A 17,372-nucleotide genomic window follows, 5' to 3' on the forward strand; every position below is an offset into this window, starting at 1 on the left:
CCACCACTGTGGCCTGTACGCTCTTGTTGGCTGGTCCTCACTACATATTCGTCGCCAAACCCACTGGCTCCAGGCCATCTATAAATCACTGCTAGGCAAATCCCCGCCTTATCTTAGCTCATTGGTCACCATAGCAACACCCACCCGTAGTATGCGCTCCAGCAGGTATATCTCACTGGTCATCCCCAAAGCCAACACCTCCTTTGGCCGCCATTCCTTCCAGTTCTCTGCTGCCAATGACTGGAACGAATTACAAAAACCTCTGAAGCTGGAGACTCTTATCTCCCTCACTAACTTTAAGCATTAGTTGTCAGAGCACCTTACCGATCACTGCACCTGTACACAGCCCATCTGAAATTAGCCCACCCAACTACCTCATCCCCATATTGTTATTTATTTTGCTCATTTGCACCCCAGTATCTCTATTTGCATATCATCTCTTGCACATCTATCATTCCAGTGTTAATACTAATTGTAATTATTTTGCACTATAGCCTATTTATTGCCTTACCTCCATAACTTGCTACATTTGCACACACTGTATATATATTTTCTGTTGTATTTCTGACTTTTTATGTTTTTTTTTTTACCCCATATGTAACTCTGTGTTGTTTTTATTGCACTACTTTGCTTTATCTTGGCCAGGTCGCAGTTGTAAATGAGAACCTGTTCTCAACTGGCTTACCTGGTTAAATATAGGTGAAATAAAAAAATGCTTGTTTTGGCACAAACTGAAATTAGACTAACCATTAGAATTTTAGCGTCCAGTAAATGACGGTGCAATTTCTGCATAGTGCATCTTTAAATAAAGGATTTTTAAAAAGCTGATAGCTGTAACGGCAATACATTAGCAATATAAGTGTATGAAACTCACTTACCAAAGTTGACTATTCCTTGAACTAAATGGATGACAAATGCTCTAGATGTATTTTAGAAATGATATGATCTCCACCTATCTATCATAAGTCCTCTCCTCTACAATATGAATACACTTTGAACTACAGTTTGTGATGTTAGTTTGACCTCCGCTCAGTGACCACACTCTATCTTAAGACATGCAGTGGTCAGCTGACACACCTTTCATTTATAGCTTCCAGACAACAACCGAAAGGTCAATAATTAGACTCACAGTATAAGCACATGTTTTAACCTAAATGCCCATAATGTTACTCTTCCTACAACATCAGTGTCTTCCTAGTTATGTTTCCTTATGACTACTTTAAGTATTTTTTTTCTTATTTTTTTTTCTGGGGGATGGATCAGCTTAATATTGCAGATAGATTGTATCTTCTATCAATGTAATTGTCTGCATCACTTCCAATCCCCCATGTTTTTTATATATATACTCCCCTTTATTACTTTTCAACCCCGCCATCCTTTCCCTACTTGGAGTAAATTAGTGAACATCAATGCCCAGGCCTCTACTTCCGGTCTATACTTATTATCTACACTTTATGGACACAGTTAATTTTACAATAATTCTATTATATATATATATATATATATATATTTTACTCCTGAACTTCTTCTACTCTCAACCTCTCCGATCATTTTCATGATGTCCATCCGGTTTGTTTCTATATGCCATATCTTTCTAACTGTGCTCTTTCCCAAAAGCTCCCAACATACAACCTATATACTTATTATGGACACAGTATGCTTACATTATTAGCTATCTTTGTTATTATTTGTTGTTATTTGTTATTAGTCCCATCCTTCAACTCTATTCAATACCTCCCATCTATCTCTTAACACCATCCATATAGGATTTCTATTTGCCATATATATTTCAACCGTACTGTGATGTTTTACAAAAGTTCTGAACCTTTCTACTCTCATTGCTTTTACAGATTGTGAATTAAAAATAAACATTTTTGCTAAAAGTATTATACCTTTTTTAAACATTCTGTCAAAAAATAAAGGTTTTTTGTCAATTAGTATATTTGAATTTAACCACAATATTTGTTGCATTATTTGTTCTGTCGTTTCTGGAGGATTAAATTGAAATTGCAACCAACTTTCTATGGCTTGTTTTTAAGTATTTGTTTGTATGATGTCACTTTAGTTTTATGCAAAGTAAGTACACTGTATGTTCAATCATTTTATATAGTAAAACCTGCAAAAGAGTGACTGTAAAACCAGGGAAAAAACGCACTACTGTCGTAGTAAATATATATAATGTTATAGCTTGGTCTGACTAAAATCTTGTGCATGACCCATCTTGTGTTGGGCCTTTGTATTTAATACAATGCACAAAGACTTCTATCTTGTCGGCCTTATCAGCAGGTGGCTATGGACAACACCCACGCCATAGGTCTCTCAGTTCTCCCAACTCACGACTTCTTGCTCTGAGGACATACACACACACACCCCCCACACACACACATATACACACACACACACACACACACACATCATCATTGTTAAACATACACACACATACACACACACACACACACACACACATACACACACGCACACACACACACACATCATCATTGTTAAACATACACACACATACACACACACACACACACACACACACACATATACACACACACACACACACACACACACACACACATCATCATTGTTAAACATACACACACATACACACACACACACACACACACACATACACACACGCACACACACACACACATCATCATTGTTAAACATACACACACATACACACACACACACACACACACACACACATACACACACGCACACACACACACACACACATCATCATTGTTAAGCACACACACACACAAAAACCCCCTTCTCTTAGGCTGAACATCTGAAGACAGAGAACCCGACTCAGAGCCAATGCAATGGAGGTGACCTCGACCAACTCATCAGGACCAATCAGAAGATCAGAACTACTAGAATCAACCTACTTTATTTTATTGTATAAAATGTCAGCACACAATGTTTAGGGGCTCGCTCGCTCTCAGATATCTCCCTACGAGGTTGACGAACGGGTCCGTGCACGCGATTTACAGATATCTTTACCTCTGAATAAACTGCCTTATATTATACAATTATCCACCTTGTCCGAAAGTCTCTACTTGGTCTCCGTTCTCCAGTAAACTTGTGATCATCAACACTACCCTCACCAGTGCCCCCCAAAAACCACACAACCCTTCCCTATTTTTGACCACCTCCCACTAAACCTACATGGATGCTAGTAGCAATGGACCAAAATATCACACACAGAGCAGTATATACATAACAGTGGGCTAGCACGCTAAGATGGCCATGGGCTAGTAGTAGCAGACAGTATACACAAGGAAGGCTAGCATGCTAGGCTAGCAGACCAAGAGGCTGTGGGTAGTAGAACATATTATAAACAATTGGGCCTATCACGCTAGGATATTAGGCCAGAGCTGTGTAAACCCCATGTGCAGTACAGGTAGCCGCTAGTGGGGCTAAGGGTTAGCGGTAGCATGCTAGAATGCTAATATGTAAACTTGCAGACATTTTGGATGTGGCTAGCAAGTGACAGGGGCATGATGACGTCATAGGCTGGCCATTTTGGGTGAGGGTGAACAATGACTGGCTGGCAGCCATCTTGACCCAGAGTAACTAATGGGGAGAGATTTTACCTCATGGTCTGAATAGCTAAGACACACATAAATGATGCCATGATGTCCAGATAAACAGGAGTAAGTAAAATGGCTAGTACCCAGGCATGAATTACTACCATATATACAGTGAAATAAGTATGTATAAGCATCTACTAACATAGTAATAAGAACCTATTTACAGATTAACTATACATCAACTGAACTCTGAGGTACTGTAACGCATGAAAAATTAATTGCACCTTTATAATAAAGCATTGCATGCATATCATGGCATTCTCGTAGAGGCAAAGAGAAGGAGAGGAAAAGCCTTTACAGAAGTTGTACACATGGGGAAGGTTTTTAGTAGCCTAGGGTAATTCTACTTCATTTTACATGACTGGAGACTGGCAGAATATTTTTGAATACCGCACAAATGATCGAAACAGGCTGCTTTGACACTGAGAATCTGAGATCAATGAAAACGACCTTGTCTTGAATCCATTAATAGCCTAGGACTAGGTGTGTGGAGACACGCATTGTGCAATATGAGCGGGGCCGGACTACCGCATTTCAAGTCCCATTTCCTCTGAGAAAATGTAGCAGTTTTAAGCAAGTTTCCTGCTGTTCTACACATTTTGCTATCATGTGCTAACAATGTTCACTCAATAGGCCTATTTGGAAGTTGATAACATATGTTGGTAGCCTACAGCAGACTGACTAGAGTCTTCTCTCTTTTCAGCCATCTCATGAGCCATCTCATGGGGCACACACTGGTTTAATCAACGTTGTTTCAACCAAGGTGGAATATACATTGAATTGACGTCTGTGTCTAGTGGGTTGCTTTCCAACCTGTGTTTTTCCCACGATTGTATTTGAAATAATTGCGAAAGGTCTGTTTTGTCTGCTTGCTGTTCACTGACAGATTTGCTGTGCGTTCCTGACTATAGGCTATGCCTAGTTATCATGCTACACACACTATATAGATGGGCTATTTTTATTAAAGAAGCTATTGATCCTTTGTGGCTAAATTATAGGCCTACACATGGTGTACTAGGCTCTTCTGAATGATTTCATTGATTTCTGAACAGACAGCAGTAATTCTATAACTTTGGTAATTTATTTTAATTGATCAGGGGTGTCTGGGGTGCTGCAGCATCTCCAGCACCCTTCCCACGGCTATGATTCTATAAGGAAATAAATAATGAAGTGCTGCTGCACATAGGCTATCAGCCAACCAGAGCGAATATTGATGATGATGTAGCATAAATCAAATGTGTTAATCAAATCTTATGCTGCTGTGGCAGTACTGTTGATATTTAAACAGTAGCTCGCTACACACACTTGACCGGTTGCATCTCAAACCATGCATGTTTGGATACTGGGCATGCGCAATCTCCATACCCTGCAGGGCAGACTGTGATAATGGCACAACCGAGTGCACGTGAGCTTCATACCGGGCAGACCAACGGACGGGGTAGGGGCAGTAGCGGTGTGTGTTTAAAATCACTGGGGAAAACTAAATATGATGTGGCTGTTGATGGTTCTAATTTCTGTCTGTGTGTGTGTGTGTGTGTGTGTGCGCGCGCTTGTTCTTACAAGTAGAAAAATATGTTGACTCACCCTACTTGTAGAGAAACACCAAGGCCATCCTCCTCTCTTTCATGTTGAGGAAACGTTCTATAACTCTGTCATACAGTACACGTTCTTATGTTTTGTTGTCCTAGGTCACCTGGCTAAAAGGCTTGCTCGCTAGCCTAACTTCCATTCATGGACAACGTTAGCTAGTTAACATTAGCCTTCTACATCTAGCTACGTACTGAACTTCCATCCTCTCAGACCAGGGGCACAACAATGTATGAATTAATGGTTGGATCAGAATCGCCGTTATAATCTTTTGTAGTTGTATTCATTATGGATCCCCATTAGCTGTTGCCAAGGCAGCAGCTACTCTTCCTTGGGTCCAGCAAAATTAAGGCAGTTATACATTTTAAAAACATTACAATACATTTAGAACAGATTTCACAACAAGTGTGTGCCCTCAGGCCTCTCTCTACTCTACTACCACATATCTATAACACAAAATCCATGTGTACGTGTGTATAGTGCGTATGTTATCGTGTGTTTGTATGCATGTGTCTATGTTTGTGTTGCTTCACAGTCCCTGCTGTTCCATAAGGTGTATTTTTATCTGTTTTTTTAATCTAATTTTACTGCTGTCATGAGTTACTTGATGTGGAATAGAGTTCCATGTAGTCATGGCTCTATGTAGTACTGTATGAAAAGTGTATGCACTAACTGTAAGTCGCTCTGGATAAGAGCGTCTGTTAAATTACTAAAATGTAAAATGTACAAATGTACTGTGCGCCTCCCATAGTCTGTTCTTGACTTGGGGACTGTGAATCCCTCTTTCTGGCACCTGACCACACGACCACTATGACCTGCTACCACTATGACCTGCCTTGTTGATAGTGCTGTTAAGAATGCAGAGCAGCGCTTTATTATAGACAGACTTCTCCCCATCCTAGCTACTGTTGTATCAATATGTTTTGACCATGACAGTTTACAATCCAGGGGTTACTCCAAGCAATTTAGTCTCCTCAACTTGCTCAATTTCCACATTATTCATTACAAGATTTAGTTTAGGTATAGGGTTTAGTAAAGGATTTGTCCCAAATACAAAGCTTTTAGTTTTTGAAATATTTTGTTGGAGAGGCTTCCATTAAAGAACACCCTCTGTGTTCTGTTAGACAGGAAACTCTTTATCCACAATATAGCAGGGGGTGTAAAGCCAGAACACATACAGTTTTTTCAGCAACAGACTATGATCGATAATGTCAAAGGCCACACTAAAGTCTAACAAAACAGCCCCCACAATCTTTTTTATAATCAATTTCTCTCAGCCAATCATCAGTCATTTGTGTAAGTGCTGTGCTTGTTGAATGTCCTTCCATATAAGCGTGCTGAAAGTCTGTTGTCAATTTGTTGAAAGTGAAATAGCATTTTATCTGATCAAACACAATTTTTCCCAAACGTTTACTAAGGGTTGGTAACAGGCTGATTTGTTGGCTATTTGAGCCATTTAAGGGGGCTTTACTATTCTTAGGTAGGGAAATAACTTTTGCTTCCCTCCAGTCCTGAGGGCACACACTTTCTGGTAGGCTTAAATTGAAGATATGGCAAATAGGAGTGGCAATATCGTCCGCTATTATCCTCAGTATTTTTCCATCCAAGTTGTCAGACCCCGGTGGCTTGTCATTGTTGATCGACAATAACACATTTTTCACCTCTTCCACACTTACTTTACGGAATTCAAAATTACAATGCTTGTCTTTCATAATTTGGTCAGATATACTTGGATATGAAGTGTCAGCGTTTGTTGCTGGCATGTCATGCCTAAGTTAATCATTGGCCAGTACGCAGAATGAAGTAAATCCCTATCTCCATCCATGGCTAATTTAGGATAGTGCCAACAAAAGGGCACTTGGTAAGTGGGAGGACAAAGGGGCAGGTGCTTGGGCACAGGTAGACCCATATCTGTGCACATGCCTATCTCTCTGCAACACTAAGCTCAACTAAAGAAACAGGCAGGAAAGGGGCCTGTTACCCCACCAGATAGGGCCTGTGATTGGCTGACCCCTGTCAGTTGAGTTGCTCAGCAGAGTTGCCCCTAGCAACGGAATGTTCCAGGAGCAAGGGTGTGAAAGTTGGGGGGCAGAGTAGCTGTAAACAATGGAAATTCCATCCCCCCCATTACCTCTGCTCTCTGCTAGTGGAAAGTGTCTCATAGCTAGTGTCTTTGAATGGAGGCTAAGAGAGGGGATTTTCTACAGTAACTGACTAATAAATGTCAATTGGTATTCACAGAACATTTTCAACGATTACCATTTTTTTTGCGATTTCCTTTTTGGATCCTACCATAGCTGAGCTCATGTTCAATACAATAGATTTCATTATAATCTTTGTAATATAATGTCTTACCTTGTGCTGCTGCTTTGGCCAACAGAACTCAAATTACCAAGGGGATCATTTATTTTCTGCCTGCACAAGAAGAGTGAATTAAGCCACAGGATTAATGTAAAAATGTATACATTGCATTTTATGATGCACTATAAATGAAAGACAGGCTTGTTGACAAGACAACTTACTGGCGTGTCAGGTAGAGAACACTTCTTTATGTCACACGTTGCTTGGTGTGAACACCCAACCACAAGTAACTGTTTGCAAAAACAGAAGTTGTAACTTATTACACATTGTGAGTTATCATTCACTACCATTTTCCTTCATGTAGTTTGATGAGAACAAGGGATTTTTGGACCATCTGTAAGTGTCAGCAGCACTGAAGCAGGAAGAGGAATAGTAATACTGTAATATCTGATATCTGAAATAGCAATATATTAGCAATATAAGTGTATGATTATAGAAAAAACGATCGTCTTCCTCAATTATCTGTTGTGGGTCATCACATTCAATCATCTTATTATTATACAGATACATTTTCACAGGGAGACATTGACTGGTTCAAAAGGACTGATTCAATTAAATATTGTGCACTTTGAAGTTTCACATTCAAACTGTCCAATACTTTACATTGATGGTGCTCTCTGATGTGTCACCGGGGGTCCTCACACCTCCATAACAGATCATACAAAAGTCATTACATTGTCGAGTAAACATCTTAAAAATATGATTTAACCCATTGTCTTAAAAAGTTAAATTTTGTCAACTTAACTTGATTTCTTAAGTTTCCACAACTTTGTTTCATACATACAACTAAATACAGTTTTGTCTTATCTTTCATTCTCTTACCAATATAATTGTTTTGAATTATCACTGCAACAATATATGTAAGAAATCACACATGAACAGTGGCGGCTGGCCGATAGAGGGCGCTAGGCGCGCCCCTTAAATAAAATTATTTTAAAAAATAAAAAATAAAAAATAATAATAATAATAATAATAAAAACATCAGTATGTCAATATTTGTGTGTTTGAAATATGGAATGCACACAGTAATATGTGTAAGATATGATAGAAAATCATATTCGCAACCTTTCCTCTGCCTGTCAAACGCCTCGTCAGCTCTGGGCGATACAGAAAGTGCCCCGAGGAGGCGGGTCTACGTAGCAGTTAAGCCAATTGCTAATTTAAGATATGAATGTATGACATAAAATGTAGTCAATAAGCGATCTTAAATCGAATCCAAGGAGGGCGATTATTTTACCGCCCCAAGCTCGCCCCCTGATAAAATAAGGACCGGGGGTCCAGTGACGCCATTTTTACTAGACAACAATGGCGAACGCAAACGTTACTCCTCCAAGACCCAACCCTAACTCGGGTGAAATCTCTCCTCCAAGATCCGTTTTGAGAGGAGAACTTTGTCAGAGAAAGTTCGGGTGAAAGAGCTGGGCCCAGATCAACCTGACCTCTCAATCAGACAGCAGGCTAGCGAGAAAGGGAAGCAGTATATGCGCGGCTTCTCCCGTAGCTGGTACACCAGGAAGGCTTGGCTAGCTGGGTGCACTGATGCTAATGCTTTATTTTGCTTTCCGTGCTTGCTTTTTAAAACGACGGGGGTCAGATTCAGCATGGACAGGTACCGGAGTGAGGGATATGAAGCACCTGTCAGAGAAGGTAAAGAAACATGAGAACACCAGGGCACACATGGACAACTCTGTAAAGCTAGCTGTATTAGGAAGGGTGAACATTGCTACGCAGCTGGATGACGGCCACAGGATTGCGGTGAGGAAACACAATGAGGAGGTGGATAAAAACAGGCACATTCTATCCAAAATTATCGATTGTGTGAAGTTCTGTGGGGCTTTTGAGTTGGCCTTGCGTGGGCACGAGGAGACTGACTCCTCAGACAACCCCGGCATTTTCCGGGGCTTAGTGGATTTTGTTGCCTCCTCGACAGTGTGCTGGAGGAGCACCTGAAGACAGCTACCGTTTTTAAGGGCACGTCAAAGACGATACAGAACGAGCTGTTGGACTGTATGCTGTCAATGCTTAAGGATTACATCCTGGAGGAAGTAAAGAGTGCTGATTTTATCGCCATTCAAGCTGACGAGACGACTGACGCTTTCCACCCACTGCCAGTTGGTGCTTGTGTGAGTGATTATCATAGAGCCGTCACAATTATATTTGTTTTAGTATTTTAAAAGGAAAGAGAAGACACAATCAGACGTTGATAATAATGCAGGAAAGTACTACACAGTTTGTAATAATTATTCAGGTGTCCACCAGGTCAATTTCTAGAAGAGGCCTAGTTGTTATTGAATATTAACTTTATTGCTAAGTGAACAGCAGAACAAAATTATGTTGCATCCCTCTCACAAATGTAATAGAAAAAGGCTTTAAAACGTAATAACATCAGTTAATTATGTACATCACAGGTTAAAAGCAGTTACTAGACATAGTTTGTGTGTATATACACACTGTCTGTCTGTCTGTCTGTCTGTCTGTCTGTCTGTCTGTCTGTCTGTCTATATATATATATATAAGTCACTGGTTGTGTGTTGAGGGGGAATTACAGTGAGTTAAGAAGTCTGATTGCAAGTTATCAAATTAAACTTTATTTTTTGGACCCAGGGCCTCAATTCCCTCTTTGTGTGGGGACAGCGCATCTGACGAGCAGCAACAGCCCATCAAGCGACGGAGGATGCTGGGACCAGGAGAACAACAGAGGTTGGCTATAGAGGTAAGTTGTGATGTAATTGTCAGTGTTTCCCACCTAGAACTTTTTTCAGGCCTGGTAGTATGTAGCCAAAACCCTGAACAATCAGCACCTTGGTAATCATATACTTGAGTTGGACATAGGCATGTGTCAGTCAGGATCACTTGCATCAAAATAGCTTAATTGCAAATTAAAGCTGATGATGTATCTTTTACAGGTATGTGATACCATCCTGAGTCATGCCAAAGAGAGGTTCTCCTTCACCCAGCACCTCATCAGCGCAACACTATTGCACGGAGAGTTGTTCCCCACAACACAGTGTGAAGTTCCCCGATACAGCGCTTGAAACAACCGTGGAGGCGTACCCCATGTTGAACAAGGCCAAGCTCAAAACCAAACTGTCCCTCATCTATGAGAACAGTGAGTTCAAGGCTTGTAGTGGTGCAGTGCCCCTGTACCAGTTCTTCATGGAGAACAACCTTCAGAGCACTTTCACAGAGACTGCCAGCCTCCTCAAGATCCTCATCACCACACCCATGACAACTGCTGAGTCAGAAAGGTGCTTCTCTACACTGAAAAGGATCAAGACCTTCCTGAGAAACAGCATGACACAGGATCGCCTGAACGCTCTGGCCATGCTCTCCATGGAGAAGAAACTTGTCAGGGACATTCCTGACTTTAATCAAAGGGTCATTGAGAGGTTTGCCACTCAGAAGGACAGACGGGCAAAATTCCTGTACAAATAAGATGACAGACACACACACACAGAGCAGCTCTGGCCGCATGTTTCTTTGTATATAGTTGACCTTAGCATAAAAAATCCAGTTATATATGGTACTCTAGAAAGTCTTAATAGTGTCTTTGCTAATATTACTGTATATATGTTGTTTTGTATCAATTAATTGTTGCAGTTCTGGAGCACATTAACAATTAGTCACATTTAGTATGATCATAAAATACTGTATGCTATTCTTCCAGTCAAAGGTTTGAGTTCATCCACTTGATATCCATTTCTATATTATACATCCTTTCATACAGTGTAAGATTTCCTATAAACTTTATAATAATTTCATGTTATTGTCCACTTTCCACTCTGTTCTGACAGCATGCCTGTTGCGTTGCCTGTTTACTACCAATGGTGAAAAGTTCACTTTAAATGCAAATGAAAGGCTTGGGTTTGTGTAATATGTTTTTTGTGTAAGAATGCCTCAACTTTTTAATATTGGCATTAAATAATTACTGAATGTTTCACTGAGCACTGCTGTCCTGCAGTTTGTGTTAAAATATATCGCGATGGTTACAGGAAAAAAAAGTATGGCACAGCCCCACCGAGAATATTTTTCACCAGCCGCCACTGCACATGAATAGCTCTAAATACTTTAAACAATGTAAAAGATAGTATATTTATTTACAGCCCCTCATTAACAATATATTATATAACATTTGAACACAAATAAACATTGGTACAACAACATGGATGCCTCAAAAGAAAGAAAGCATTACATTTACAGTATGATATTGCAGCTCAGTTTGAAGGAAATGTTCACAATTCAAAATTAGATTATTATTTATGTTAACAAACTCAAAACTACATGCAGTGCATCTTCCTTGCATTCGTTGGACGATGCATGATGTCATCTTGTTGTGTTGATTTGGCACTAGTCTTTAAGTTTGATGGTCTGTCTGATCTACTCAATCAATGCATCCACATAATGTTCAGTCAACCCTTGTCTTATATCTGCTTTATAAAGCTACATGTGGATAAAATGTCTACCCTTGAGTCTATGGGCTGGCTGTCACATCCGGGTTCACAGCCATTTTGATCTGTCCATACTCCACCATCTCTGTGGCTGGGGGCCTCTGCTTCCTTGCTGGATTTCTTTGCTTGCCTTTTTTCACAACAGTGTATACAACACCCTCATAACCGTTTTCTGAAAAATGAAAGGAAAGCTGTTGTACAATCTGGACATGAATCAAAATGTCATGTTTATTCAACATTTCAAATGTACGTTCTGGACGAGAAACTAAATTACTTTTTACATTTTACCTGAAGTATCAAATCTGGATCTTCGTTTCTTGCATAGATGGTTAATACCGACAAACAGTGCAAGAAGTAATGTGAAAGTTCCAACAGTCAGAGCCACTGGCACAGCTACAAAAGGAAACTGGGAAGAGACAACTAGAAAGAAAACATCAGGACACAACACTTGTTGACCATGCAAATGAAACAGAGTTGTACTCTTAATTCAAAAAGTGGGAATTAAGTCAACTGTCCTGAGATTACCTGGGCAGGCCAAGGGGAGATCAATAGTAGAGTTGCTGCTGCTAACTTTATTCTGAACCGTACAGGTCAGGGTTCCTGTCACATCACTCTTCAGTATGATGACACTGTTCTGGTAGTGGTCATAGGCTACACTCCTGGTCAGATTCTGGCCGTTCAGGGTCCAGCTGTACTGAAGACCATCTCCCTCTGAAGAGCATGTGACCACGGTCTCTCCATGAGGCAGACAGAGGTGAGACAACACTGGCTCTGACACCGGGGCTGACAGACACAAACACAAGAGATAACTCAAATACCCTAACTCTGATTAATGCAAACATTATATCTAAAGTATTGTATGATGTAACAATATACTCTCTGTGTTGTACTACTGCTGCCAAGTCCTACATTATAAACCTATTGAAGTACTGACACCCTGGTGACCTTTCAGAAATCTCCCTCACCAGGAGGAAAAAGGATGCGTGAAGTATTTAGGTCGAATAAAAAAAAAAAAGGTTCCTACCTTGTATCACCAGTAGCATGTTGACTCTGAGCATCATTGTTCCCTCTGAATTATGTATTTCCAATTGGTAATCTCCAGAGTCGTCCTCTATAACTCTGTCCAGTCTGAATGTTCCATTATTAATGAACTCAGAACGATTCATATAATCCTGAGGCAATTTAGATCGCCAGTCTTCTCCAGTTTTGAAGTTTAGAACACGTTTATCACCTTTCTTCAAGTTTATTTGTTCATTGCTAATGTGTGAACCAAAGTGTAAGGACAACGATTCTCCCAAAGCCCCATAGCATTGGTGAGTTCCATTCCCTTGAGAGAGATTACAGACCATGGCACTAACTGTGGAGCAATGATCTTAGGTCAGTATGTAAGTGTATGTCTGTGTTGCATAAATGTAAGTCTGAAGGTGCATTCAAGTGGAAATATTTCTTAATGAAAATATAACAAAAGCACAATACAATATAATCACATTCATGCAAAGCAAATATTTTATATATCTCAGTTTTAATTATTTATTTAACACTTGTTTTTAGTGGACCCACTCTTATAGATTTGGGCTTTTTTGGGGCTTTTTTTAAATTTATTTTTACATTTGGTAACTATAGAAGCAAATAAATGTAAATTTGAATAAGCAGAACATGTTCAACAATTAGCATCATTGTTGTTAGTGTCTTATTAAGTATTGGCTAGGCCTTATACTCTGTTCTGTGTTATATCATGTCTCACCTTGTGCTGCTGCTGCTGTCACCACCAGAACTATAGTAATCAGAGGATCCATTTCTCTTCAGCCTGCACAAGACAAGTGACATTTAGCAGAAGTCTCACAGGAGCAGTACCATCAAAACTGTGTGAATTGACGTGAACGGATCATAATGTGCTGATACTCTACAAATGAAAGAGAAGCTTGTAGACAAGACAACGTGCTTGTTTGTCAGGGTGACAGACTTTTACACTTTTGTAAGCAGTGCATGCCTGGTGTGAACAGCAAACCACAAGTATACTGTGCCTGCTTGCAAACAGTATAATTTATTCCAGTTAACTTGTTGTTAGGCATTTACTACCATATTATTTAATGAGGATTGTCCAAAGGTGAGATGGATGAGCAGTGAAAATTGTACATCTAAAACATAACCCAAGGATCGCAATTAAAAGGTCACTAACTTGAACCCTTATTTACTGCAATGGAATAAACATAGTAAAAAGCATGAAACTATTATTGACGTTTTTATTTTAGCAAACATTTTCTTACTTACTTTTTTTTTTAAATCTGCAATGTTGATTAAGGGCTTGTAAGTAAGCATTTCACGGTAAGGTTGTATTCGTCGCAAGTGACAAATCAAATTGTATTAGATTTTTGAGTTGATTAAATTATTTGATCCATTACAACCATTATCAATATCATTGTAGAGATCCTGACAATAGGTCCTAATGTTGTTTGTTTTTTGGGTAAAAAAAATAATAGTAAAATATAAAAACTCATTAACTTTTACCGTTTTTTGTTGTTGTAAAGATTGGTTTTATTAGTAATGGTACCTTTGGGATGGTTAATACGTTATGGACCAGTTTCCCGGACAGAGATTAAGCCTAGTCCTCAACTAAAAAACATGATCAATAAAGAATGTCTATTGAAATCGCTTTTTAGTCCAGGACTATTGTGGCCGGGCAAACCAGCAAAGCATTCATATACAATGTGTTCAACCATATAATTTACTATTATATTCACAAAATATGATCAATTGCATGCAATTTATTGTAGCCTGGAGCCTACATTATCATAAATTAATTGTAAAAAGACTGGTCGTTTCCTCAAGTATCAATCAACATATATAACTCTTGCAGTAACCTTAAAACTAATTTAATAAAGAAAAAACATATAAATAAACTGACCAGATTCACTCACCAAAGTCGAAATTGCAGCAATCTAAAGTCCAGATTTCCTGGAGAAAAAGAACTAAATGTATTTACTGTAGTAAAGTATTATGCTCTTCACATAGCTTTCATCTCATCTCAGTCCTCTCTTCAACAGTGTGAAAACTATTTGAACAACAGTTTGTGATGTTTGACATCCACTCACACTAGCCAGTTGACTAGACTATCAACGTGGTCTCAGAGAATTTCATATTACTCTGCATGTAAATCAGAGACACTCATTTAGTATGATATGTTACGTATCATATGGTATGTATACATTTTTGGATCTTCAGCACCCATTTCATATGATATGTTACGAATTTGCAAAACTTATAATATGTTAAGAATTTATAAAACACACAATATGTTACAAATTTGAAGAAAGTATTATATGTTACTGATTCTAGCTAGCTGCTAACGTTAGCTAGGCTAGGGGTTATGGTTAGTGGTTAGGGTTAAGGTTAGGGTTAGGGTTAGGGGAAGGGTTAACTTAAAGGGTTAAGGTTAGGGGAAGGGTTAGGTAACATGCTAAGTAGGTGCAAAGTAGCTACATAGTAGTAAGTAGTTGAAAAGTTTCTAATTAACAAAAATTGTAACGTTGTCTGTGATGAGATTTGAGATCCGTGATGAGATTCGAACTCGCAACCCATCCACCCCGACCAACTACCCTACTTAAATGTTTTGCCTTAAGTAACCATCTGTTTTATGTAACCATGCCAAACGTAACATATACAAATAAATGGAGTGTCTTGGATTTACATACAGATTAATACGAAATACTCTGAGACCGTGTTGCAACCATTGTCAAATTGTGGTGCCTGTATCTCTTAAGGCATTGGGCAGTTTACACACAGTTTATGTATAGCTTCCACACAAGAACACAAAAGTCAGTCAAGACGTAAAAGCAGATCTAAAAATGTAAATATATGTCCATTACTACTAATTAGTAATGTCCTCTTAAGTAAGGTATCTTGAGGACTATTTTGTTTAGACAAACACAAATGAAACAAAACACAAATGAAACTAGTTTAATGCAAATTAACAATACAACTTAATGCAAGCCTATGCCAAGTACAAAGTTAGGTTTTGTGGTATCCCTGACTTTTGGAGAAGAAGAAGCGGAATACTGTTAATTTACACACTCACCGGACAGTTTATTAGGTACACCACCCCCTGTTCATGATACTGTATCGCTCCTACAGACAGTGACTCACTTGGCCATGGCTTGCTATATGAAGCAGGCAGACAGGCATTGAGGCATTCAGTTACTGTCCGATTGAAAATCAGAATGGGCAAAACGAGTGACCTAAGCAACTTTGATCTGGTATAATCGTCGGTGCCATGCATGCCGGATCCAGTATCTCAGAAACGGCCGCCCTCTTGGGCTTTTTATGAACGGCAGTGTCTAGGGTTTTACAGAGAACGTTGCGACAAACCAAAAATATCCAGTCAGCGGCAGTCCTGTGGGCGAAAACAGAGCTTGATGAGAGAGGTGGAAGGAGAATGGAAAAAATTGTTTGTGCAAGCTAACAGGAGGGCTACAAACAGGCAAATAACGGCGCAGTACAACAGTGGTGTGTCGGAACGGCATATGAAACTCGCCATGCTCAATGGATGGAGCAATTTGAAGAGAAATGCCATACTGCTTTGAGGAAATAGATCTCACTCAATGGCCTTTTTACATTATAGTCATTTAGCAGACGCTCTTATCCAGAGTGACTTACAGTTAGTGCATTAATCTTCAGATAGCTAGGTGGGACAACCACATATCACAGCCATAGTAAGTTATTTCTTCTTCAATAATGTAGCTATCAGCAAAGTCAGAGCTAGTAAGGGGGGAAATAGTAAAGTGTGATTGACCAACAGTCAGCCATTTAATCTTTAAACCTGTGAGGGGAAAGTATGGTTTCCTCTGTTGTCTACATTAAATGTGCTCTTGAGGCGCCATGATCATGTGGTAGTGGATTATCAATCTGGAACACACCATAAGACGTTCAGAATCAAAAATAACATTTCACGCTTTGTAAATGCTTGCCCACATCTCATGATCCAATGTGTTTCAAGTTAACAAACATATAGATATTTTGGCCTTATAATTCCCCTTCAACGATACACGGTACATCTTTAATGTTTCAATCATAGCTTTCATGTCCGAGTTCAGAGAATAAACAGTATGGCTGTGTGCAGCGGTGTGGTGTACTGTAATCCTAACTGAATTTAATGCTAAAGTGTAAGAAAACTGGAGGTGTCCATTACTGCAAGTGCTTTAGAGGATGGGAAGATGATTAGGGGTGGTGCTGTGGTGTTTTTTGGTCGAGGGGGCGGGGTTGGACATTAATGCGATTTGCTTCTTACAGAGTTGAGAGGAGGCGTAAACTGATTTCAAGTAAAGAGTTGAGATGTGGGCGGCCGGGTGGGAGGGTAAGCTTGTTCGTACTC

At 39.5% G+C, this 17,372-nt stretch overlaps 2 protein-coding genes across 4 annotated transcripts in view; both read right to left on the reverse strand.

The window, feature by feature from the left end:
• Positions 1-17,372, reverse strand: part of LOC121541957 (calcium/calmodulin-dependent protein kinase type II subunit alpha-like) — a 43,071-nt gene that overhangs the window by 5,570 nt on the left and 20,129 nt on the right. The gene's annotated exons all lie outside the window — the stretch shown is intronic.
• Positions 11,693-16,103, reverse strand: LOC123484108 (hepatocyte cell adhesion molecule-like). 3 transcript variants are annotated; one of them, XM_045214121.1, is made up of 7 exons: positions 16,080-16,103; positions 14,923-14,959; positions 13,749-13,811; positions 13,029-13,361; positions 12,530-12,787; positions 12,293-12,424; positions 11,693-12,176 (listed from the first exon to the last, which is right to left on the reverse strand). In XM_045214121.1, exons 3-7 carry the CDS (start codon positions 13,798-13,800, stop codon positions 12,028-12,030), a joined length of 924 nt encoding a protein of 307 aa, XP_045070056.1. In that variant the 5' UTR covers positions 13,801-13,811; positions 14,923-14,959; positions 16,080-16,103; the 3' UTR covers positions 11,693-12,027. The 3 variants fall into 3 exon arrangements, with proteins under 3 accessions (XP_045070056.1, XP_045070055.1, XP_045070057.1); XM_045214120.1 differs by lacking the exon at positions 16,080-16,103 and having other exon boundaries at positions 14,923-15,051; XM_045214122.1 differs by lacking the exons at positions 14,923-14,959; positions 16,080-16,103 and having other exon boundaries at positions 13,749-13,871.

The sequence above is a fragment of the Coregonus clupeaformis genome, unplaced genomic scaffold, assembly GCF_020615455.1.
Source record: "Coregonus clupeaformis isolate EN_2021a unplaced genomic scaffold, ASM2061545v1 scaf0199, whole genome shotgun sequence".
NCBI classification, from domain to species: domain Eukaryota; kingdom Metazoa; phylum Chordata; class Actinopteri; order Salmoniformes; family Salmonidae; genus Coregonus; species Coregonus clupeaformis.

What these genes read in the sequence shown, in the direction of transcription:
- LOC123484108 (XM_045214121.1), bottom strand. Translation starts at nt 13,800, where the DNA reads ATGGATCCTCTGATTACTATAGTTCTGGTGGTGACAGCAGCAGCAGCA. An exon ending in GACAGCAGCAGCAGCACAAG is followed by an intron (nt 13,362 to 13,748) that starts GTGAGACATGAT and finishes ATTGCTCCACAG; the next exon opens with TTAGTGCCATGGTCTGTAAT. An exon ending in CATGCTACTGGTGATACAAG is followed by an intron (nt 12,788 to 13,028) that starts GTAGGAACCTTT and finishes TGTGTCTGTCAG; the next exon opens with CCCCGGTGTCAGAGCCAGTG.